Raw genomic sequence first — 22892 nt, 5'->3', positions numbered from 1 at the left:
GCTGACTGTGACCGTCTCTCTGAGAACAGTGAGAGAGAAAAAGTCTGTCAAGGGCTGACTGTGACCGTCTCTCTGAGAACAGTGAGAGCGCTCTAGACCAGAGCAGGACAGGGAACCTAGAACCAACCATCCAGGGGACACTCCACTGGGAGACAGCCCAAGAGACCCTGGGGACAGAGATGCCAAGGCACGTCTATACCTGCCTCTTAGCTACCAGATCTGATCAGTCTGGAGCTGAAGGTCCTTTGAAAGGACTTTGTCCAGCTGAGGGAAAGGGAATGAATGAGGAAGGCCTCCCTCACTCCGTGGTCTTAGACGATGACAAGGAAGGGCACTTTCAGCTGAATCGGACTGCCTTTTGATCTTTCCAGCTCATTCAGCTTCACCCACACTGTCTGGTGGTGGACTGTGGTGACGGGGAGGGGGTCCCCAATTTACCGTGGTTCAACTTGGGACTTTTCAGCATTAAGAGGGTGTAAGAGCAGTACACATTCAGTAAAAACCATCTGCAGACTTGGGAATTTGGATCTTGTGCCAGGCTAGCACTGCTCAGTCTGTCCTCTCTTGGGATCAGCAGCAGTTCCCAGGGTCAACACCGGATACACAGACAACCCTTCCATGTCCCAATGGCCATTCTGTCTGTCACTTTCAGCACAGTATTCAGTTCATTCCATGAGATAATCAACCGTTTATTATAAAATAGGCTTTGTGTTAGATGATTTGCCCAACCTGAAGGCTAATGCCAGCGTTCTGAGTGCATACAAGGTGGCCTAGGCCCAGCTACGATGTTCAGTAGGTTAGAGGTATAAAATGCCTTTTCAACTTATGACATTTTCAACCTATGATATGTTTGTCAGGATATAACCCCACCAAAAGTCAAGGAAGCTCTGTATTTTCTGGATATGTGCCAGACAGTGTCTTATCCTCCTGAGAACAAACTCTGGCCTAAATGGAGCCTTAGGTCTGGTTCTGGTAGGTGCAGAAGAAAAGGGCTCTTGCCAGGTACGAGCATCTACTGAGTCCCTGCCACATGCCAGAGGCTGAGTTGAGAAATTTCTATGGGATTCTCTTGTGTGATCTTCACGGCATTGCTTCTGCCTGAAAAGGCAGCCTTACCCATTCACTCAACTGCTGAGCATTGATGGAGCACCAGTGAGGCACCAGAAATCGCTCTTGGTTGTAGGAGCAGATGAAACGGAGGGTCTCTGCTCTCCTGCAGCTTCGAGTCTACTGTGATATTTTTTCTCCCATTTTTTCAGAGGAGGAAACTGGGGTCTAAGAGATCAAGAGAGTGGCCCTCCTTTCCCAGCTGGTCCCGACAGAGCCAGGAAAGGAGCTGAGTCCGGCATGGCTCTCGCCCTTGCCCTTGCCCTCTCTTCCTCCCTCCCCCCACTTCCGGATTGTCCCAGGCCCCCAGGATCTTGTTCCCTGTCCTGCACATCTTTTGCTCAGTGCATCCATTTGAGAAGCAGGCTTGACTCAGGCTGCCCATGGCTCATTCTGAATCACTATGACTGTACAGGGAGCTGGACAGACTTCCTCCCGGTTAATGAGTACCAGCATCCTAACTGAGCCAAGGCTGGGCTTGTACACCAGCCTCGCCCTGGAGCACGTTGGCAGATGAGTGGGTGGCGGAATCCAGGGCGTCCCTGAGAGGTATTTAGACGCTGGAGTGATGGAGGAGGGCCCTGGGACCCAAGGCTAGCCCAGAGGAATGCAGGAGTCCCAGTTTTCTTCCAGAAGCTGGGTTCCTGTAACTATCCCTCAGAACAATGTATTACTTATAATATAATCCATGGGAAATTTTACTAGTTACCAAGCACGTTTAGATAGAGCCTCAAGAAAAACACAGACTGGCAGCAGGCCTCTGGGGGAGAGGACCACATACGGCCTTGAAGCCGAGCAGCTGGGGATGCCCGGCTCGCTCAGGGCGGAACCCCGCCTGCTTCATTTTTCCATAATCTACCCCCCTCCAGAGCACCTGTAGCTAATTAGATAAGTCCTTTGAATGTGCTTACTCAACTATAAACTTCATACTGCTTGACTAGACGTATCTTGCCTTCCTTCTTGTTTATCTACAAGCATATGATTAATGCTTAGCCTTCTTCACTCTTCTTTTGATTACTGTCTAATATCTAATTAAAGCGGGGCTGAGGAGTAGCAGCCTCTTGCAGCTGACTTGTTTGTGCCTCATTCTTCTCCCGTGCGCCGTCAGGAAGTGGCAGGTTCCCACTCCCTCTGCCACACACACTGACTCCCTGCCCTCTGCCCCGGGTGCCAGGATCCCTCTGGGATCACTCTCCGTGACGAACTTCTTCTCTTGGAATTGACCAGCTTGTTAACAGGAACAAGAGCTCTTCTGTACGAGGTAATTATGAAGCGATGGGGCGATACTGGGAATGTCTTAGACCTCGTGGTTCTAAAAAGGGTGACAGGGCACCCAATCTTTTCTTGGGGTGCCCAGAGTACCTGCCGGATGGGGAAAGATTGGAGAAGGTTCTGGTCGGTCGCTCAGGAAAAATACTCATTCTGCTCTCACGTTATTGCTGGTCTGAACTTCCCGGAGGTGGGTCCGTGGTCCTGTACTGGTAAGGGGATCAAGATAGCTCCTCTCACCCTGGGGTAGCAATCCCCGCAAAGCCCTGGCCGCGCAAACTGAGTGATTGAGCCCATTGGAAATTGGGTTTTCCTGGGAAAAGAAGCTGGCTAAGCTTCAGGCTTGTGTGCTTGCTTGGCTGCTCTTTGGAGAGGTGGCATTTCAAGATGGTACCCCACAGGCCAATGTTCCACCTAAAACTAACCCCAAGAGCAAGGGCTAGTTCTCTCTGAAAACTGCCAGGTGTGCCTCTTCCCCTCCTTTCTGATCTGAGTCTCAGCTGTGGGTCCTGCAACACGAGAGCCCAATGGTGAGGGTTGGGGGTTCTGGAATCTGGTAGCTCCAGCCTCACACCAATCCACTTCCACCATCCACTCAAGGCGGTCACCTCCTGTCTCCCTGACCTACTTCTCAGTTTCCATACCTCTGAGATGGCAGCAGGCCAGCCAGCCTCATGCACTGGGGCGGGAGAAGTGAGCTTCTTTATGGAAAACACTTCGCTCTGGGCCTGGGCCCCATAAGACCAGCTGCTTGTCGCCTGAGGGGACCATCTGAAGCTGTGGCTATTAAGCCATTTTTGACCTACATAAGGGTGGCCTCTCACGGTTCAACCTGACAGCGTCACCCAGGAGACCACCTGGATGCCGGCGCCCAAGGTGGGCTTGCACTGAGGCCCCTGCCCACCCCTCCCCCAAAGGGTCACCCCACACTGGAGACAGGTGCCTGCACGGTCACCCCCTACAGCTCCCTGCTTGTTTGGTGAGGAGATGGAAACCAGGGATGTGGCTTCCTGCCTGAAGACACATAAAGAGGGGACTTGGGACTAGAATCTAACTTTTGGACTCCTAATTCAGTTTTCTTCCTCCTGTATTGGTCTCAAGCCACTGCCACGGTGGGAGGCGGGCCTGGGTGCAGACGGAGCAGCCACCTGCACAAGGTGCTCAAGGGCTACCAGAAATGTAACAAGGTGTAGGAAGATGGCATTTCCCAGAACTCGTCCCAGAGCCAGTACTGCCGGGAGATAGAAGGTGCCTTGAGTCCCAGCTCTGATACGTAAGGGTTCGTGAACTCAGTTGCCTCATCAGTACCATGGGCTAAAAACAGTGCCTCATTCGTGGGGGTGTCGTGGATATTAAATGAATGTGTATTTGTAATTTGTATTATAAACATCAAAATGTATGAATGCAATTTACAAAAAACCTTTAGAGATACAGTAGAAGAGGGCTGGCCCTTCATAAAGGCCATGTAAGTGTTGGTTGTGATGATCACGAAGACAGGGATGGTGTTGTCACCTGGCGGCCCAGTCTGGGCTGGTGCTAAGTTGCTGAGATTAGAAAGCAGCCCTCGAGCTCACATAGGGGTTCCTTTTCCTCTGCATCTGCCCTCCTGTGCCCGTGTTCGCTCTGCATACACGTGTGACAAATACTTAGACAAGTAGCGCATGTGGGTCTGGGTTAGCACGTGTCCATGGCCTCCCCCTGCGTGCCGGCCTCTCTTCCTCAGGGCCCCGGCTCTCAGCCCCACAGGTTTTCAGAGGGCAGGGCATTTGCAAGGTCAAATAAGACCGTCCCTATCAAGCGCTCAGATAGGTCCAGGTCCTAGTGAGCATTGTTTGGTATGCGACCATAAACTTAACTAGAACACAAACTCCCTAAGTCCAGGGATCTTTCATTTATTTACAAAGCATCCCGACTGTCTAGAACAAGGCAGGGCACAAGGGAGGAACGTAATAAACATTTGCTGTATGAATGACCACGTTTGCCCGCACCCCAGAGGAGAGCAGGGTCTCAGGAAAGAATCTGGAGACCAGCCACAGACGCTCTGTAAATCAATTCAGAAAGAATCCTTTAAACTGGGCATTTCCAGCTCCTCCCTAATTTGCCCTCCACATTCAATTAATTTTGCTGTTTCCCCATTTCTTTCTTTTTTTTTTTTTTTTAAGATTTTATTTATTTGACAAACAGAGATCACAAGTAGGAAGAGAGGCAGGCAGACAGAGAGGAGGAAGCAGACTCCCCGGGGAGCAGAGAGCCCGATGCAGGTCATGATCCCAGGATGCTGGGATCATGACCTGAGCCGAAGGCAGAGGCTTTAACCCACTGACAGCCACCCAGGCTCCCCTGTTTCCCCATTGCTTTCTTTCCTTTTTTTTTTTTTTTTAAGATTTTATTTATTTATTTGACACACAGACCACAAGTAGGCAAAGAGGCAGGCAGAGAGAGAGGGGGAAGCAGGCTCTCCGCTGAGAAGAGAGCCCGACCACGAGGGGCTCGATCCCAGGACCCTCCCAGGACCTTCCCAGGACCCTCCCAGGACCCTCCCAGGACCCTGGGATCATGACAGAGGCAGAGGCTTTAACTCACAGAGCCACTCAGGCACCCCCTTGTTTCCCCATTTCTAAGAGCCTGGGTCCTCTTTCAATTATTCTGTCTTTGCTGCCCCCACGCGCCCCCCACTATTTCCCTGGAGCCAGAAGAGGAACTTCCTAAAAAAATAAATTAGGTTACATCACTCCCTTGCCTAAACAAATTGCCTCCAGGCTAACATCCGCCTCTGACTGCCAGCGTTAGTCATCTGGAAATGCAAGTCAAAACCCCACTGAGATAGCACTTGACACCTGGTAGGACGGCTGTTATCAAAAAGACACAGCAGGCAGTGCTGTCACTGAGAGATTGGAACCTTTCTACAACGGGGCTGGCAAGAATGTAACATGTTGCCACCGATGGAGAAAACAAGTCTAGCAGCAGCTCAAAAAGTTAAAACTTGGAAGTACCATGTGACCCAGGAACTCCGCTCCTAGATAAATACGCACGAGCTTAAATAAACCCTTGAACCATTTTCTAGGGAACACTGTTAAACGGCCTCTTCCCTTATTTCATTTTTTTTAAAGATTTTATTTATTTTATTTGACAGAGAGAGAGATCACAAGTAGGCAGAGAGGCAGGCAGAAACAGAGGGGGGGGAAGCAGGCTCCCTGCTGAGCAGAGAGCCGGATGCGGGGCTCGATCCCAGGACACTGAGATCATGACCTGAGCCGAAGGCAGCGGCTTAATCCACTGAGCCACCCAGGCACCCCTTCCCTTATTTCATTTTTATTTGTAATCATACTTGATTCTTTCCGATCTTCATTTCATAACAAAATTTCAACCTTGCTGCCCTTAGGTCTGCAAACCTCTGCGTTCTTCCAGTCCAGCTAGCAGGTCCAGATCTTGCCACGAAGACTTAGTTCCTCCACTCACGTTGAGGCAATCACACATTTTTACCCTGGGCAGCCCTTCTTAGCTGTATTTTGTCAGATTGGCCTAACAATAATACTCGTTATGCATTGCATAGAATACTGATAGATTGCACAATGTCTCCAAAATGTTAAATTAAGTTTTAAGTAGGTAATACATATCCATGGTAGGAAGAGATGCAGGAGGAGGAAGGGGAGACAGAGGAGAGGTGTGGTTCTTACTGCTCACTCCACTTCCCATTTCCCCTCCCTGAAAGCGTGTTGCAGGCGGGGGTCCCCAGGAACTGGGGTCGGGAACCAGGACAGGAGATTGATGGTGGTGTGCCCTGGGGTCAGCTCCATGGAAGGGAGCAGAGGGTGGTAGGAGTGGGCAGAGGGGGTCTCTGGGAAGCCTCAGATGAGCCCACAGGAACTCTGGAGCTGGGCCAGCCCTGGAGAGTGTCCCAGGTAGGACAAGAGAGCCAGAATCTTGGTGCTTTTCAGATGGCAGTCCTGTCCCTCCTCATGTGCAGCTAGCACTCCCTGCAGTGCGAACCAGGTGGCCCAGCACGGAGACCACTGTCATCCACAGTTCCCAAGTCTTCTCCAGCTCTCTCTGCCCTTGTTGGTCAATTATTTATTTTTTCTTTTTCTTTTCTTTTCTTTTTTTTTTTTTTTTTTTTTAAGATTTTATCTATTTATTTGAGAGAGAGGCAGTGAGAGCATGAGAGGTGAGAAGGTCAGAGGGAGAAGCAGACTCCCCATGGAGCTGGGATCCCGATGCAGGACTTGATCCCGGGACTCTGGGATCGTGACCTGAGCTGAAGGCAGTAGCTTAGCCAGCTGAGCCACCCAGGTGCCCTTTTTATTTTCTTACACTTCCGGAAGACCCTCCCAGCCTGCATGAGCTGCCAGGAGTTCCTCTCTTCCATCCCCAATGTCCTCTCACTGCCCCAGGGGTGGAGCCCACAGGGTGGGTGCAGCTGGGCCTTAGCTCTAAGCAGCCTGGAGAGGAGAGCCTTGAGAATCAAGGCTTCCCCCCCCCCCCCCGCTTTTTTTCTTTTTTCTAAGGCAAATTTCTAGGGCTCTGCAGTTATTTAAAAACAAAACAAAAAAACCCCAAACCCTCTCATGTGTCATTTTTCTGGCAGCTGGACAACAGCAGAGCACTGCTCAGCAAGCACTCCTTTCCTACCCAAGTTTGTTTTTGTTTTTGTTTTTATAAAGATTTTATTTTTATTTATTTATTTGAGAGAGAGGCAGTGAGAGAGAGCATGAGCGAGGAGAAGGTCAAAGGGAGAAGGAGACTCCCCATGGAGCTGGGAGCCCGATGCGGGACTCGATCCGGGAACTCCGGGATCATGACCTGAGCCGAAGGCAGTTGTCCAACCAACTGAGCCACACAGGTGTCCCTTCCTACCCAAGTTTAAGCGTTTGATTGATGACTTGGGTTGGGAAAAAGCAGTTGAAGGTTATGGCAAATCTGTTGTAAGAAGGTTTGTTAATTTATAATAAGAATACAGCACTAAATACTCCTTTCTAAATACCTTCTCTCTGATGTCTCATGGACAGATTTCTGCCAGAATCCCTGGGAGGTGTGCACACAATTGGTAGACAGGCTCTTGGAATGTAATCACAGGGGGTGAACCACATGCGGCGAGAAGACAGGCCACCCCAACACTGGGTGGCTTGCCTATGGGGTGAGCAGCACCTGTCTGGGAGGATGGCTGTGGCCCCATCCCAGGATGTGACTGCAAGAGACTCATGTTCTTATCCTGTGCCCACCCCCAAGCCCCATGGCATCCTTCCCTGTCCTGCAGAAAGAGAGAATGTTCCAGTCCGGAACTCATGCCTACAGAATTCCCGCTCTGCTCTACCTGCCTCAGCACAAGGCACTACTGGCCTTTGTGGAAAAGCGGATGAGCAAGAAGGATGAGCACGCGGAGCTGATTGTCCTGCGAAGAGGAAGCTATGATGCATCCACCCACCATGTCCAGGTAAGGTAGGGTGAGGCTACAAGTGCTCCTGGGAGTAGCACAGGGACCATTCCATCCTTAAATGGCTGAGACCTGGAGAACAGAGGGATGAGATACACTGAATCCCAAGAGGGACCCAGAGACCTATCAGGGATCACGCAGAGAAAGTGTCCCTAGGTGATCACCTAGATTTCACATGGGATCACTGTGAACAAGTCCCGTTGTCATGGCGACATCTGCTTTATTGCATGAAGGGACAAGTCAACCAGGAAACTAATGTTTGGAAAACTTCCTATATCCCTGAAAACCTAAGGGAGGGGAATTTAGTATTACCTAACTGGGGAAGGGGGGATTGTATCCTTTTAGTAAAATTAACCTGGGGAGCAGGGTGAAGGTCAGAGTGATGGTGTCTTGAGTTTCCAGCATGCAGACCAAGTAGTTAATTTTGATGAAGACATCCAAGGCTGGCTTATCACATATGAAGGGCTTAATATTATTATTATCATTACCTTGTGGTCATTATTATACAGTAGCTATCCGGAGCATGGGGTTTGAAGCAGATGAACTTGGGGTCAAGTCCTGGTTCCAGCACTTACCAGGGTAGAGTGTTGGGCAACTTATCGACCCCATCTAAGCCTCTCATTCTCCAGGTGTAAGATGGAATTAGTAAGACCTGTCCCCCAGGAGTTAAGGGTTAGCATTAGATGAGACAACAGACATCATGCACTCAGCATAGTTACCTACTCCTAGGATCATCCATCGGTAGAGAGCTGTTAATGGATGGGGATAGACTACAGAGCCTCAGTGTATATGACTCACACTCAGAGACTGTGGAAGCTCAGTGTGAGTCCTTAGTGCTATGGTGCTGCCCTTCCCTGGCTGCATTAATAGACTCTGATGTGTAGAAACAGGAGGTGATGGTCTTCTTCTGCCCTGCACTGGTGAAACAGTTGTAATTACTCCAGGGCTTTATTTGTCAGGAACACGAAGCCGGACTGGGCTGGTAGGTCGAGGGATGAAGCTGGGAATGGCTCATGTCTGAATCATCTTTGCACACTGGGGTCTAGCCCATGCCAGGTGCCCTGTAATGTGTGTTGCTCTTCAAATGAAGAGGGCACTGCCATAGAGGGAGTGAGGGGGGCCCTGGCTCCTGCTGCTCAGTGGAGGCATTGTGCAGATAAATGAGTGCTGTCCGGAGAGCTCTTTTCAGTGACCTTTGATTTTTACCCTCTGAGATACACCATTTTCCCCCTACACTGCAGTTCCTGGCCATGGCACTGGCATTGGCCATTTCAAAGTTGTTCTCCTCCTTTCTGTCCCCTCACATTCAGTGGCATGCTCAGGAAGTGGTGGCTCAAGCCCAGCTGGAGGGCCACCGGTCCATGAACCCAAGTCCCTTGTATGATGAGAAGACAGGAACCCTCTTCCTCTTCTTCATTGCTGTCCCCGGGCAGGTGTCCGAGCACCATCAGCTTCACACCAGGGTCAACATGACTCGGCTGTGCCAGGTCACCAGCATGGACCATGGGCAGTCCTGGAGCCCTGCCAGAGACCTCACTGACACTGCCATCGGTGCAGCCCACAAGGAATGGGCCACTTTTGCAGTGGGTCCAGGCCACTGTCTGCAGTTGCAGAATGACACCCGGAGTCTGGTGGTGCCTGCCTATGCTTACCGGATCCTTCAGTCCCTCCAGAAGCCTTCCCCGTTTGCCTTCTGCTTCATCAGCCATGACCAGGGGCACACATGGATGAGAGGGAACTTTGTGGCCCAGGACACCCTAGAGTGCCAAGTGGCTGAAGTTGGGGGCGCAAAGCAGAGGATGGTGTATCTGAATGCCAGAAGCCCGCTTGGAGCCAGGGTCCAGGCCGAGAGTACCAATGAGGGGCTCGACTTCAAGGAGGCCCAACCTGTGAAGAAGCTTGTGGAGCCTCCCCATGGCTGCCATGGGAGCATCGTCAGTTTTCCCAACCCTCATGCAGGCTCAGGAGCCTCAGACAAATGGCTGCTCTACACTCACCCGACCAACCCACAGCAGAGAGCTGATCTGGGTGTGTACCTCCACAAGGGACTCCCAGGTCCTGACACCTGGTCGGAGCCCGCTCTCCTGGCAAAGGGCAGCTGTGCTTACTCAGACCTCCAGAGCATGGGTAGTGGCCCCGATGGGTCACCCCAGTTTGGGTGTCTGTATGAATCATCTAATTATGAAGAGGTCATCTTCCTCATGTTCACCCTGAAACAAGCCTTCCCGGGAGAATTTTTGTCTCAGTGAGCCATTTGGGGTGCAGACCAGGAAGTGCTCCAGACGGAGAGGCCCATGGTGGACCCTCTGGGCTCTGGAGACTAGCTCTTTGTTCTCTTCATAGAGAGCGTACAGATGCTGCCTGCTGGCCCTTTCCCTCCCTTGATGTTTCAGTCCTTCAAAGGGATTCAGTTCTCACCCCAGAAGTTGAAGGAACCTGGCTTTCCACAGCCCCTTGATGGGGAAGGTGAGGACAGCAGTCACCCTGCAGGGCTCCGACTGCCTGCTGCCAGCCCCAGCTCTGTGCAGGTCTTGATAAATGATGGAGCCCAGCCCATTTCTAGATGCTCATCAGGTTCCTGGGGAAAGGCTGAGACAAAGATGTAAGTTAGCAGAGGGGTGTGTGTGTGTGTGTGTGTGTGTGTGTGCATACGCATGCACACATGCACATGTTTTCTCAGGGATGCATCAGAGGAGATAGCATGGGGCACAGCTTTGCAGAGAGGTAAGGCAGGTTCAGGAAAACTCAGATAATCTAAGTCATTGCATTAGTTTCCCAGAGCTGCCATAACAAATCAATACCAACTTGGTAGCTTAAAACAACAGAAATTTATTCTCCAACAATTCTGGAGGCTGGAAGTCCAAAAATCAAGGTGTCAGCAGGGCTGTACTTCCTCCAAAGGTCCTAGGGGAGACCCCTTGCTTGCCTATCCAGTGTCTGGTGACCCCAGGAATTCCTCAGCTCATGGTTACCTACTTCCCTTTGGGTGGCTGTCTCCCTTTCTCCTGTGTTTTCTTTTCTGTCTCTTACAAGAGACAGGTCGTTGGATTTCTGGAACACCCAGATAACTCAGGATAATCCTGCACTCAATGATATTTGCAAAGCCTCCTTTCTAAATCATGTCACATTGACTGATTCTAAGGGTTAGGATGTGGATTTATCTTTCAGAGCCACCATTCAATCCACTAAAGGCATCAGAAATGATTCTGGTACAGGTGATGTGGCCAAAGGTAGGAATGAAATTCAGATTTCAGAAGAATGAAGGGGATAGGAGGGGCTGGGCTGTTGGATGTGTGTCTGTGGCACAGAGCTTCTCTGGGGCATCCAGTCTTTGTGATGACAAGGATGCCACCACGTGGAGGTGAAGAAAGAGTGATGAGGATCCTGTGCCTGTGTAGTCCTTGCCATATAGAAAAAGCAGGGAGAAGGCCACTCCCCAGTTGTCATGAGGGTGATAACCTGAGAGGGGAGTCCTGGGCAGAGGAGGCTGACATATCTCTGATCTCTGGGGTCTTCAGGGGCCTTTGTCATATGTCCCTGTGGAAGAATGGACTTGCCCCCTGCCCCCATCAAGCCCCTCTTACCAATTAGATCAATCTAATAGTTGGGTGGCAGCAATCAGTGACAATAGTCATGGGTTCTTGCAGTTGAGCCATGTCTCCAGGTGGCCAAGCAGTGGTTAAATGGAATTGTCACAGTGCGGGGAGCTGGAGATGTGGCTTCTGTTCTGGGTGTGTTTCCTGGCACTGGCCTCCTATCTGGGTGCTACCTCTCTGTGTGTGGGGATTTATGAAATCCAGCTGGAAGGATAAGGAAATAGGGCCTGGTTATTGCTGGGATGGAAAGTAAGCCCCTGCTGGGGTGGAAAGACAGCCACCTGCTGTCTTCTAAACCCTGCAAGTTAGCTATGCAGAGGGCCTAGCCAAGAGAGAGAGGACAAGGGCATGTCAGGCAGGGGCAGCACAACGTCAAGAGGTTTAGAGGTACTAAGGCCTGATAGTGTATGATCCAAAGGAGAACACTTTTGAGAGTGAAAGGAGGATGTTATTAATAATTATACCAAGACGATGGACATCAGCCAGGACTATCCCAGGCAAACTGAGAGCTTTAAGAGAGAAAGACCCATTGAAGATTGTATCAGGATCTGGCCTCTGCTAACTACCCTGGGAGAGTCAATCAATTAAGGGTTTTGATGTGAGTTGGGAATAGGATAGGACATCTGGACACTGCCAAGCTCTGAACATTATTCTCATAGACTCTGTCCGTTCACAGAGGTCAGTGGGTCTCAGTTCCAGTGGGTCTCAATTCTAACTGCTCATTAGAATTCCCTGGGGAGCTTTTACACCGTGATGATTCCTGGGCTCCACCCCTGACCAACTGATTCAGAATCTCTGGTGGTGGCACCCAGAGATGAGTATTGTTTTTTCAAAAACTCCTCAAGTTATTCTAGTGAGGATCAAGAACTGCTGGCACAGATGGTCTCTAAAGTTCCTTCTACTTCTAAATGTATACAAACATACAAGTCTTCTGATTTGAATGAAAAAAAAAAAAAACAAACAGTTGATTTGGTTAAAGCTGAACTGATTTACTCATTGAAAAATGCCACTAAGAGAGTGAAAAGAAAAGCCATAGATGATAGGAATACAACACTTATATCTGACAAAGGACTTGCTTCCAGAATATATAAAGAACACCTACAAACCAATTAAAAAAATACTGTCTAATTAAAATGGGCAAAAGGCTTGAATAGGCACTTCATGAAAGAGGGTATCATAAAGCCTGCTAAACACATGGACATCAGAGAAAAGCAAATTACCCACTAGAATGATCATAATGAAAAAGACAGACAACAGCAAGTATTGGCAAGAATGGGAAGCAACCAGAATACTCATGCAGGTCTGGAGGAAGTATAACTGGTATGACCACTTTGGAAAGCTGTTTGATAGTATCTATTAAATGAACATGTAAATACTCTATGACCCTGCTCTTCCACTCTGCAGTGCGCACCTGAGAGAGATGAATGTGTTTGACTGCCAAAGACACGTATAAGAATGTTCCTGGTAACTTCATTCCTAAGAGTCCCAGAGTGGAAACTATCCAAATGTCAGTCGAAAATAGAATGTTTATCTGAACTGGGCAATATTCACACAATGGAATATTTCAGAATAATAAAAGAATGAACCACTATTGCACACAATAACGTGAATGGCTTTACAGACATTGTATATTGAATGAAAGAAGCCAGAGTCAAAAGACTACCTTCTTGATGACTCCATTTACATGAGTTCTAAAACCAGGCAAAACAAATCTATGGTAAGTCAGGAAAGGGGCTATTTCTGGTGGAGGAGAGCTGTTCACAGAGAGCTAGAAGGAATCTTCTGGGTGCTTGGAAATATTCTGTTGTTTGATCTGGTGCTAGTAGGAGGCTGAACCCATACATGAAAATTCAATAGGCTGCACACATAAGATTTGTGTACCTTACCATACCATAGGCTATGCCGTGATGACAAATAAAAGTTGAACTGAATAGTAGATTTGCTAGTTAAATGTCCAAATCAGTATATTACATTGGGTTGTAAAACTCTGGAACTAAATTTTTATAATAAACTTTTTTGGGGAGAATCATTTTAGATTTACAGAAAAGTTACAAAGATAGTATGGAGTGTTCCCATATACCCTACGCCCAGCTTTCCCTAATGTTAACATCTTATGTAACTCTGGTACATTTGTTAAAACCGGGAGATTAATACTAGCACACTACTGTTAATTAGACTCTGGACTCTATACAGATTTCACCAGTGTTTCTACTAATGTCCTTTTCCTGTTCTAGGATCCAATCCAGGATATATTTAGTACATTTAGTGAAACTGATTTTTTACTATAATTTGTGTCCATGGAGACACACACATACTCACAGACTGACACACAGTTCCAGGAGCCCCTCAGCTCACCTCGTGAGGCCTGGGAGGGAAGAGGGCATGGGGCATGTCCCAGGTGGTCGCCTTGGAAGGACCAGAGCCTGGCCCTGCAGAGAGGGCAGGCAGGGTGGTCTGCTAAACCCAGGGGTGCTGATAGAGAAGATCCGCCCCTCTCAGGAGAGACCCTCTCCCTGCACAGTGAGATCAACACAGCGGCCACATAGAGTAACTGGAACTTGTCCATTCTTAGAAGTAAGCCCGCACGTCACGAGATATAATATGTTAGCCTTTAGGGATGGACATGAACTTGAAGTCTGTGAAGTCCAGCCTCCAATTGAAAGGGGGTGAAAGCAGGTCCCATGAGGTCCAAGACTTCTTCAAGGCCACAAGGTCAGTGGCAGGGCCAGGAGAGCAACTTGGTTTCTGAGCCTTCACCAGTGCCCCCGCATCTGTTCTCAGTTGTCTCTTCTGTCCCCATCTGACCATCCAAGAAGTACAAAGGGGTCTGTACGATGAGGTTCTGGGACATGGAGTTCTGCTTGGCCAGTCTCTAGAGTCTGTGCCCTTAGTCCTGGGTGCCAGGTCTCCCTGCCTGGCATGGCCTCCCCAGTGAGGGTGGGGAGAAGGCAGCTCTGGTCTGCGGACTTGCCAGCTGGCACCTTCTAAGAAGGCAGAGACTCATGCAGAGCCAAGAGTAGTCAGGAGAGCTCAGCTATCCACACCCCTGCTCTGTGCTGTGAGATTTCGGCACTGGGACCACACCGCCACCCGCACAAATCCCCATCCCGTGAAGAAGAAAGGAAGAAATTCAGTACTTAAATGTGATGCTTTAATCACACTGCCCAAAAGGTGAGAAAGCTGACTGTACTTTTGGCAAGGTGTCTCTTTTTCATGTTCCATTTTTGTACTGTTTTTAGGGGAGGGTTTCAGTGGAATAGATGCCAAACATTTGGAAATATAAAGAGGCAAGGAAAAAACCACCCGTAATCCCACTAACCAGAGGCACATTTTCTTCTGGTCTGTTATCTGTGAAATTTGCTGAGATTATGCTGCAGAATCAAGGCGAGATGGGGCTTCTTCTCCCCACTTGACATTATAGCTCAAGTATTGCCTCCATGTTACATTCTTGCAAAAGATAATATGTCAAAGAAACACCCATGAATTATGTAATCATTCCTGAGTATTAGAAACTGAAGTTACTTTTGCTTTTTTTCTGTTACACAAACACTGAGATGAACATCTTTGTGAGTAAATCTTGGTCCTCCTCTGGGACTATTCTGTAAACTGAATCCCCTGAAAGGAATTACTGATCGAAGATGAACATTTGAAATCTCTTGGAATGTGTTGTTTGCAAATATGAAGTACAACCCTCCGTTGTGAATCAAAATGTCTTGAAATGGCTTTCTTCTTTTATAATTTTTAAATACCTGAGCTCCTAGACCAATTGATTAAGTCATGCGTTCGTTCCTTAATTCCTAAGCCACGGTTCCTGGCTTTCTCCCTATATGGTTAAAGACCAGGGGTAGACACACATACAAAATCACAGAGGTCAGAAGGGCGGGCCTTCCATGAATATTATCTGGTCTAATGTTGTTTTTTTTTTTTTTTTTAAGATTTATTTATTTATTTATTTGTCAGAGAGAGAGAGAGAGAGAGAGAGCACAGGCAGACAGAGTGGAAGGCAGAGTCAGAGGGAGAAGCAGGCTCCCTGTGGAGCAAGGAGCCCAATGTGGGACTCGATCCCAGGACGCTGGGATCATGACCTGAGCCGAAGGCAGCTGCTTAACCAACTGAGCCACCCAGGCGTCCCTGGTCTAATGTTGTTCATCTGATGAGGGTAGAGCAGGAGCCTGGGGGAGGTCAGGTGACTTGCCCACAGACCCCTGTTTGCCTGCTCACCTCCCACCCGCTGCCCTGGATCAGAAGCTCAAGGGTCCCAGCAAAAGCAGGTAGAATCCAGACCACTGTCAGTCCCTTTCCTTTTTCTTCAGGCCCAAAGGGTCACTGGTTGAGCACACAGGCCCTCCTTTCTGCCCATGGAGGCTCTGGGTGAGTGGATGCTCAGTCTTGTTACCGACTCGTGTTATTTCCCCCGCGGGTAGCACTCTTCTTTCTAGATCTTTTTTCCTTCCTTCCTTTTTCTTTCTTTCTTTCTTTCTTTCTTTCTTTCTTTCTTTCTTTCTTTCTTTCTTTCAAGATTTCATTTATTTTTTTGACAGAGAGAGACAGCAAGAGAAGGAACACAAGCAGAGGGAGTGGGAGAGGGAGAAGCAGGCTTCCCGCTGAGCAGAGAGCCAGATATGGGGCTTGATCCCAGGACCTTGGGATCAGGACCTGAGCCTAAGGCAGATACTTAATGACTGAGTCACCCAGGCGCCCCCTTTCTAGATCTTTCAGTGGCAGTGTGGTTTTGAAACACTGGGCCTCTTGGTTTCCAATGAGAACCAAACTTCCAACGTGCTAACTACTTACAGTTTTTCTTCTTTAATCCAGTTGGGGTTATTGCATGCTTGTTATGGGTTAGGCACCGAGCTGAAGGCATAAAACGAGAATAAATGTCTCCTGGGGCCTGGCTGTGTCCCAGGCATTATTCTACGCCCTTTGCGGGTGTTCAGGGATAATCCTCTCTGCAATCCTAGGAGGCAGGTTACTGCTGTCATCCTCATTGTACAGAGAAAGAAACTGAGGCAGCAGTAAAGGAAGCCATTTGGGGAATCTCTTACAAGCTGGTGAGAGGTCAAGCTAGGAGGTCAGGTTCCCGAGTCTGCCCTTTTCCCGCCTGGCCAAAGGAGAATGAGGGCTGGGGAGGAGTTTAGCCATGAACAAGTGTCATAGCACAGGATGAGAAGTCCCAACCCAGAGTACAAGGCCAGGAGGGGGGTTGTGCTGTGTTCCCTGCTACATCCCTAGGGTCTAGGATAGTGTCTACGTATATGGTTCTCAGTCAATATCTGTTGAAGGGATGAATGAATGAACACATCAAAATACTGATTTGGTCAATCTGGAGCCCAGAGTGAGTGAGACAGGGAGGAGACGATCGGCAAGACAGGTGAGGCATGAGTCTTGAATGGCTTGAATGCTGGGGACCTTGCCTTTCATCCTATGATAGAGCGAAGGCAACAGGGGATCTGAGCTGGAAGAGAGGCAGACTCAGATTTGAATCTCAGAATGAGAGTTTGGTAGGAATTTGGAGGACAGAGTGAGGGGTGTGTGTGTGTGTGTGTGTGTGTGTGTGTGTGTTGCTAGGGGTGGGGGAAGCCTGAAGAAGGACAGGTTGGTGACAGTCTTCTTGAACAGAGGGCAAATGAGGCAAGGGTGAATGAAGCCAGGGCCAGAGAGGCTGCATGGAGCAGAGTGGATTCTAGAGGGTTCTGCAGCTGGGTGCCTCATCAAATGTGCATGGTCAGAGGGCATGGGTTTGAAGCTGTCACCTGGATTCTGGCCTGGGAGACTGGGTGGTTGGTTGGGGGACAGTCGTCCCAATAGGTGACCACATGGAAGACAGGCTTTCAGCGTGAAACCGGAAAATTCTGGTGAGGTCGGGCTTAAGTATCCATAGGAAAACCATATGGGCAGCAGGCATATGGAGGGGGCTCAAGAATGAGGTTGGGCTGGGAAGGCAGATTTGGAAGCCACAGTGGGGATAGTGCCTTGGGAGAGCATGGGATAGGCCAGGAACAAAAGTGGGGGTAGCAGCCATGTATGGGGGTGGGGGTGAGACAGGGTACGAGGGAGGAAAGCTGAGAACTTGGGAGAGCAGTCAGAATTCCAGAAAGGTGGCATGCCTCAGCGAGAATGCTGGAAGGGAGTCCTGACAGGGAAGTTTGAGTGGGAAGTGGTGACGTTGTCAGAGTGAGGACATTTTGTTCAAAAGACCATCCATAGAGGCAAAGAGATAGGGCAGTGCCCAGCCAAGAAGGACGTGGGTGGGGGCCCGGTTCTCAGGTTTGGCTGCCTGCTGGACTAGCTAGGGGGTGTCCGGACCCTCTGGAAAGATTTCCTTTAAAAAAAAAAAAAAAAAGATTATTTATTTGGAGAGAGCACAAGCAGGGGAGGGGCAGAGAGAGAATCTCAAACAGTTTCCACGCTGAGTGGAGTGGACGCGGGGCTCAGTCTCAGGACCCTGAACTCATGACCTGAGCTGGAATCAAGAGTTGAAGCCTTAACCGACTGAGCCACCCAGACGTCCAGAGAGATTTCCTTTTCGTTGGCCTGATGTGGGGCCTTCCGCAGGCACAGCCAAGGCTGGGAAACCTTGGCAGGAAAGGTAGGTGTTGATTTTATTTTTAAGATGGAAAAATCTTAAGCTTCCTTGTGGAGTGAGGGGGAGGAGAGGGAGAAAATCCAGGTGGGTTGGGGTGGTTTCAGGAGCCATCCCAGAGAGTTGATTTGGGAACCCCGAAGAACAGAGGGGATAGAGGCCAACATAGATGCATTTGAGCGTGACCTAGGAGGCCCGTCTACTATTAGTGGGCAGAAGAGGGAGGGGTTTATTTTTTGATGGCTTCTGGCTTCTGGGTGAGCTGCTTTGAGGATTTGGGGGAGGTGAAGAAGGCCCCACAGAGCCAGTGCAGCCGGTGCGGTGAGGTAGAGGGCGTGTCTACAAGAGCCTGGCTGCCCTGCAGGTTGGGAGCAGTAGGGCTGCCTAGCCTCCACGCTGCTTCCGACTGAAGGAAGGGAGGGAGATGGTGGTCCAAGGGACAGAGCAAGATCCAGAGGTCAAGATTCGGGGTGTGCACATTCCGAGAGGGGCCGCTCCAGTGAGCAGATGTGGGAGTAGATGCCCCTCCAGATGTGGAGGAAGGAGCGCTCCCGCCAAGGGAAGAAGAAGGGCGGCAGGCTCATCCGGCGACCTGTACTCTGCAAGTACAGGATCTGGGGCTTTGTTCTAGGGGCAGCCAAGAGCCATTTGAAGATTTTCCGTAGGGAAGTGCCAAAGCCAAAAACCAAACCAAGGCTTTAAGAAGATGAGCCTGGACGTTCTTTGCAGTCTAGATCGCAAACCAGAGCTTGAAATCGCGGATTTGGGAGATCAACCAGGTCACCACTGCAAGGAGAAAGAGACCTCCTGGTGGGAAGGGACTTGCAGGGTGACAGCTTTAGCAAGCAGCAGAGGGCCCTGCACGGCATCCCAGTGGTCATACACCGTCCTTGATTTTACAACAGGAAACACGGAGGGTCAGGTAAGAACCATCCTCTGTTCCACCAGCAACTGGGTCGAATTCTGAAACTCTTGTGGGCAGGGCACCAGTACCCATGCCTGGAACCCACCTACTCCTTCATCTGTGCTATTCCCAACAATGGGGGCCCAAGACGCTTCCAGAAAGAAGCAGGGGAGCAATCCAGAGAACGGGGCAGAGACTCTGGCCTGAGCATGTCAGAGTCCAGCGCAGAATTCTGCTCTCATCTAACTCAAAGTGTGTTGCATGCTCAGGGGTTCTGGGGTCAAGGGGAGATGAGCCACAGTCTCAGATCTGCCTCTAACTTGAAGATGAATTCTTTCTTGAACATCTCTCATTCTCGATCTCTCTGCCAGTAAGATGGAGATAGTAATAAGACGCCCATGGGGCCTTGTGAGGATTGAATGAAGCAATTCATGCCAATAGGTTAGCCAGTATCTCACACAGACCAACTGAAAGGTGGATGTGAGCTTCTGCTATGACTCAGCAATATTTAGCACGGACTGCTATGGACCTCACTGCTTCCCCTCCAGGGTCACCTGTTGAAGCCCTAACCCCTGGTGACTGTATTTGGAGATAGGTTTTTTAGGAGTTAATTAAAGTTAAGTGAGTTCCTAAGGATGGGGTCCTAATCCTTTAGGGTTGATAGCCTTATAAGAGGAGGAAGAGGGAGAAAAAGCTCTCCCCCACCATCTGCCTTCTGTGCTGCCTACAGGTAAGAAGAAGAACCACAAAGGAGGCAGCAAAAAGGCAACCATCGGCAAGCCAGGGAGAAGGTCCTCGGTAGAACTGGACACCCTGACCCCCTGATCTTGGGCTTCCAGCCTGCAGAGCTGTGAGAAAATGTCTATCGTCGAAGCCCCTGAGTCTGTGCTATTTTGTTGTGGCAGCTGAGTGACCCAGGGGGCCAGATGCTGCATCCCAGACGGTGCAGGGAGGTGATGCTCAAATGAGGGGATAGGAGAGGGGCTGGTTGTGATGGGAAAACACTCTGAGCAAAGAGCAGGCAAAACTGTGCCTCCCAAGGGGGGCCAACGCCAAGAGGAGGGATGACACTGGGCAGAAGGTCAGAAAAAGACCGTGCTTCAGCATCCTGGAGGCTGGCTCAGTCCCGTAGAGAGGGGAGGCCACGGGGGAGGACAATGTCGGGGTATGTGGCATTTCAGAGGTGACCTTCACGCAGCCTGGGGAGCCCATTGGCTAGCAGGGATGCAGTCAGCAAAACTCACAGCTTCCCCCGCACCCAGGGACGGCCACACAGGAGGAAGTCCACAAGAGGACAGGGGGGCAGAAGATCCTGATGGGGTTGCAGCTGGAACCAACAGCGTGGTTTTGCTGTTTGTTCTGGAGTGTTCGTTAAGAGAACTGAGGGCTGTGGAAGCAAAGAGGAAGAGGAACAGAGCTCGAGGCTGGGAAGGAATTGACGTGTAATTGCTGCAGAGAGCTGGTGGCTGTTGGCAGAAAATGCACTTAGGAAATGAAAGCAGTAACAGGCCCAGCCAAGGGAGGGTTGGGAAGTGCGCGGGGTCAGCGCAGAGGCTGGAGGTGGCCCAGCGGCGGCAGTGGCCTCCCCAGCACGTGTCAGTGGCAGCCGAGTGGCCTCAGCAGGCTGACCGGGGCTGGCCCATGTCTTGACGCAGAGCCCCAGAGTTGCTGGCTCCAGAGTCTGGCAGGTCTGTCTCTGGGGGCAAAGAACCAGAAAGGGGTGTTTGCTACGGCCACGCGGTTACCTGAACGAGATCACTGGGGTACTTTGCTTGGTGCCACAAAGATGCAAAGCCGCTGGGGCCTCCAAGGCCGTGGGTCAGCCCTTCACATGTTCATGTTCATTGCAGGAAACACACCCAGGCAGCTTTCTGGGAAAGGCAGCATACGAGTTTCTAAAAATTCCGATTGTATTGTAAATGCAAAGGGACAGTTCATTTTTAAATGAATCCTGTAATGAAAATCAAGAAGCCTTCTGAAACACAAGTCATCAAGGACTGTTGTTAAAAAGCGATTTCCTAAGTAGGATCCATGTCACTTTCTTAAATGGGACATCAGAATTGCCCCTCTGGGCTGGAGGAAATATAAAGACCCAATTCCCAGGCACTGTTGGTATGTCAATTGGTGCGACCTCTTTAGAAGACAATACGGCATCATGAACCCAAACAAAAAAATGTGCACAGCCTTTGGACCCTAGTCACCCTTCTAGGGACCTGTCTGGCAGATACCCTGACTCTGCTTTGTAGGAGCAAATGTTGGAAACAATCTCAGGGTCCACTAGTAGGAGATTGGTACAATGCATGATACTTTAATGGGGTGTAATAGTTCTGGCTTTTAAAAGAATGCGGTAGATACAAAAAAGCTCCATGAGATGCTCAGAAATAGTATGACGTGAAAAAAGTAAGCTGCACAACAGGGTTTTTTGGTTTTTTTTTTAAAAAACAAGGCCTTGCAAAATTATGCTTGCACAAGCATAGATAGTGTTGCAAGAATATGAAGCTGCTGGCCATGGGGCCTTGGGGCTGGGGGTCTGGGCTGGTAGGATCACTTACTTTCCTGTGAATTTTTACTATGGGCGTGTATTTTTTTTTTTTTTACTTAAAAAGAAAGGATTAAAGAAAAAAAAAAGTCTGTCTCTTCCTTATGAATCCGGAGGGTTGTGTGTTGGAGGAGGTTATCTCCTGGGAGGCCACGAGCTTGCCACAAAAAGCCAAGCCTTCCCGAAGGATTTCACCCATGCCTTCTGAAGCCCGAGTTGTCTTATTATTTATTTAATTTTTATTACAGAAAAATAGTATGTGGTCGCAAAGGAAATCTGGGAAAGTGGAAGGAGGAAAAAGATTGCTACCTAATTCACTAGCCTTCGTATGCGGTGATTTCCCAAGATAACATTTTTTGTTTTTGTTTTTCTGTTTTTTGTTTTTTCTGTAGTTGGATTCCTACTGTAGCTTCAAATTGGTTTCATGGTGTTTTTATTTTGAATATGTTCCTGTGTCCTTAACAATCTTGGCGAAAGACACAAGTTATTTTTGTGGATGTGATTTTCTCCCTTACCCACTTTTTCCCCAAATCAAGCCCCATTCTCCCGGTGGCAGTTCAGGGCTATTTGATTTCCTGGCAAGGGGAGGACTGCAGCTGCCAGGCCTTTGGTATCTGAAGGAAATCCTTGAGCACAATTATGGACTCGGTCAGCCCTGGTTGGGGGGCAGGTAGGGGAAGCCTTGGGAAATCGTCCCCAGCCCTGATGGCCTTGTTACTATGGGAACAGGAGAGGCGGGGCTCTAGGAAATCCACAGCGGCTGTGCAGGGTCACCCAGAAACTCATGGCCGGAGGCAAGAGTTGGAGGCTCCCCCTGGTGGTGGGGAGTCACAGGCTCTGAATCTGACCCATTTTAGGTTATTTTTAGTTGTAGATGAAGAGCATTTTTATAGAATCCTGGCCTCTTGAGACCAGGGTTGTTAAACCAATGGCCGGGGTCACTGGCAGTGGCTGCTGGCTGGAGTCCCACCCAGATTCTGTCGTCCAGGCATCAGTCAGGAGGGCCACCATGGCCCTCCTCATCCTCTTCATCCCAGAGCCCCCATGTTACACTTAGGAACCTCACAGACACTCTTCAGCAGAGATATTACTACCCCCTTCCCAGAGACAGAAACGAGGATTGGATGCTGGATCTTGGGTCCCAGCTGGGGTTCGGATCGGGTCTCGCTCCCCTGTGTGTGAGCTCCAGCTCTGAAACCAGGGATTGCAGGGGAAAGAGTGTGTGCGTGCTGTGAACAGGGACCCTGCCTTCCCACCCTTCGTGGCACGCCGGGCTCCGGGAAGCTTCGCCCAGGGTGAGAAACCCGGCCCAGCACTCAGGACTGCTGAGTCGAATTTGTGTCTGCAGGGGTCTGGAGAGAGGATCTAGAAAGGCAACCTGAAGCTGTCACAGCAGGAGGGAAGCCGAGACTCATTGTGAGAAGGCAGGCAGGTGCAGCCAGGCATCCTGACTGCCCTTGAAA

General features: G+C 49.7%; 1 protein-coding gene across 1 annotated transcript; it reads left to right on the top strand.

The window, feature by feature from the left end:
- The first annotated feature begins 2008 nt into the window (after nucleotides 1–2008).
- Nucleotides 2009–10785, top strand: NEU2 (neuraminidase 2). Its single transcript, XM_059167691.1, has 3 exons — nucleotides 2009–2368; nucleotides 7603–7807; nucleotides 9118–10785. The coding sequence occupies exons 2-3, from the start codon at nucleotides 7607–7609 to the stop codon at nucleotides 10054–10056; spliced, it is 1140 nt and encodes a 379-aa protein (XP_059023674.1). The 5' UTR covers nucleotides 2009–2368; nucleotides 7603–7606; the 3' UTR covers nucleotides 10057–10785.
- The last annotated feature ends 12107 nt before the right edge of the window (nucleotides 10786–22892 follow it).

The sequence above is a fragment of the Mustela lutreola genome, chromosome 3, assembly GCF_030435805.1.
Source record: "Mustela lutreola isolate mMusLut2 chromosome 3, mMusLut2.pri, whole genome shotgun sequence".
NCBI classification, from domain to species: domain Eukaryota; kingdom Metazoa; phylum Chordata; class Mammalia; order Carnivora; family Mustelidae; genus Mustela; species Mustela lutreola.
This window is presented reverse-complemented; position numbering and strand designations above follow the sequence as displayed.

Coding starts and splice junctions, on each gene's coding strand:
- NEU2 (XM_059167691.1), top strand. CDS start 7,607: ATGGCATCCTTCCCTGTCCTGCAGAAAGAGAGAATGTTCCAGTCCGGA. Junction 7,808..9,117: donor CATCCACCCACCATGTCCAG/GTAAGGTAGGGT, acceptor CCTCACATTCAG/TGGCATGCTCAGGAAGTGGT.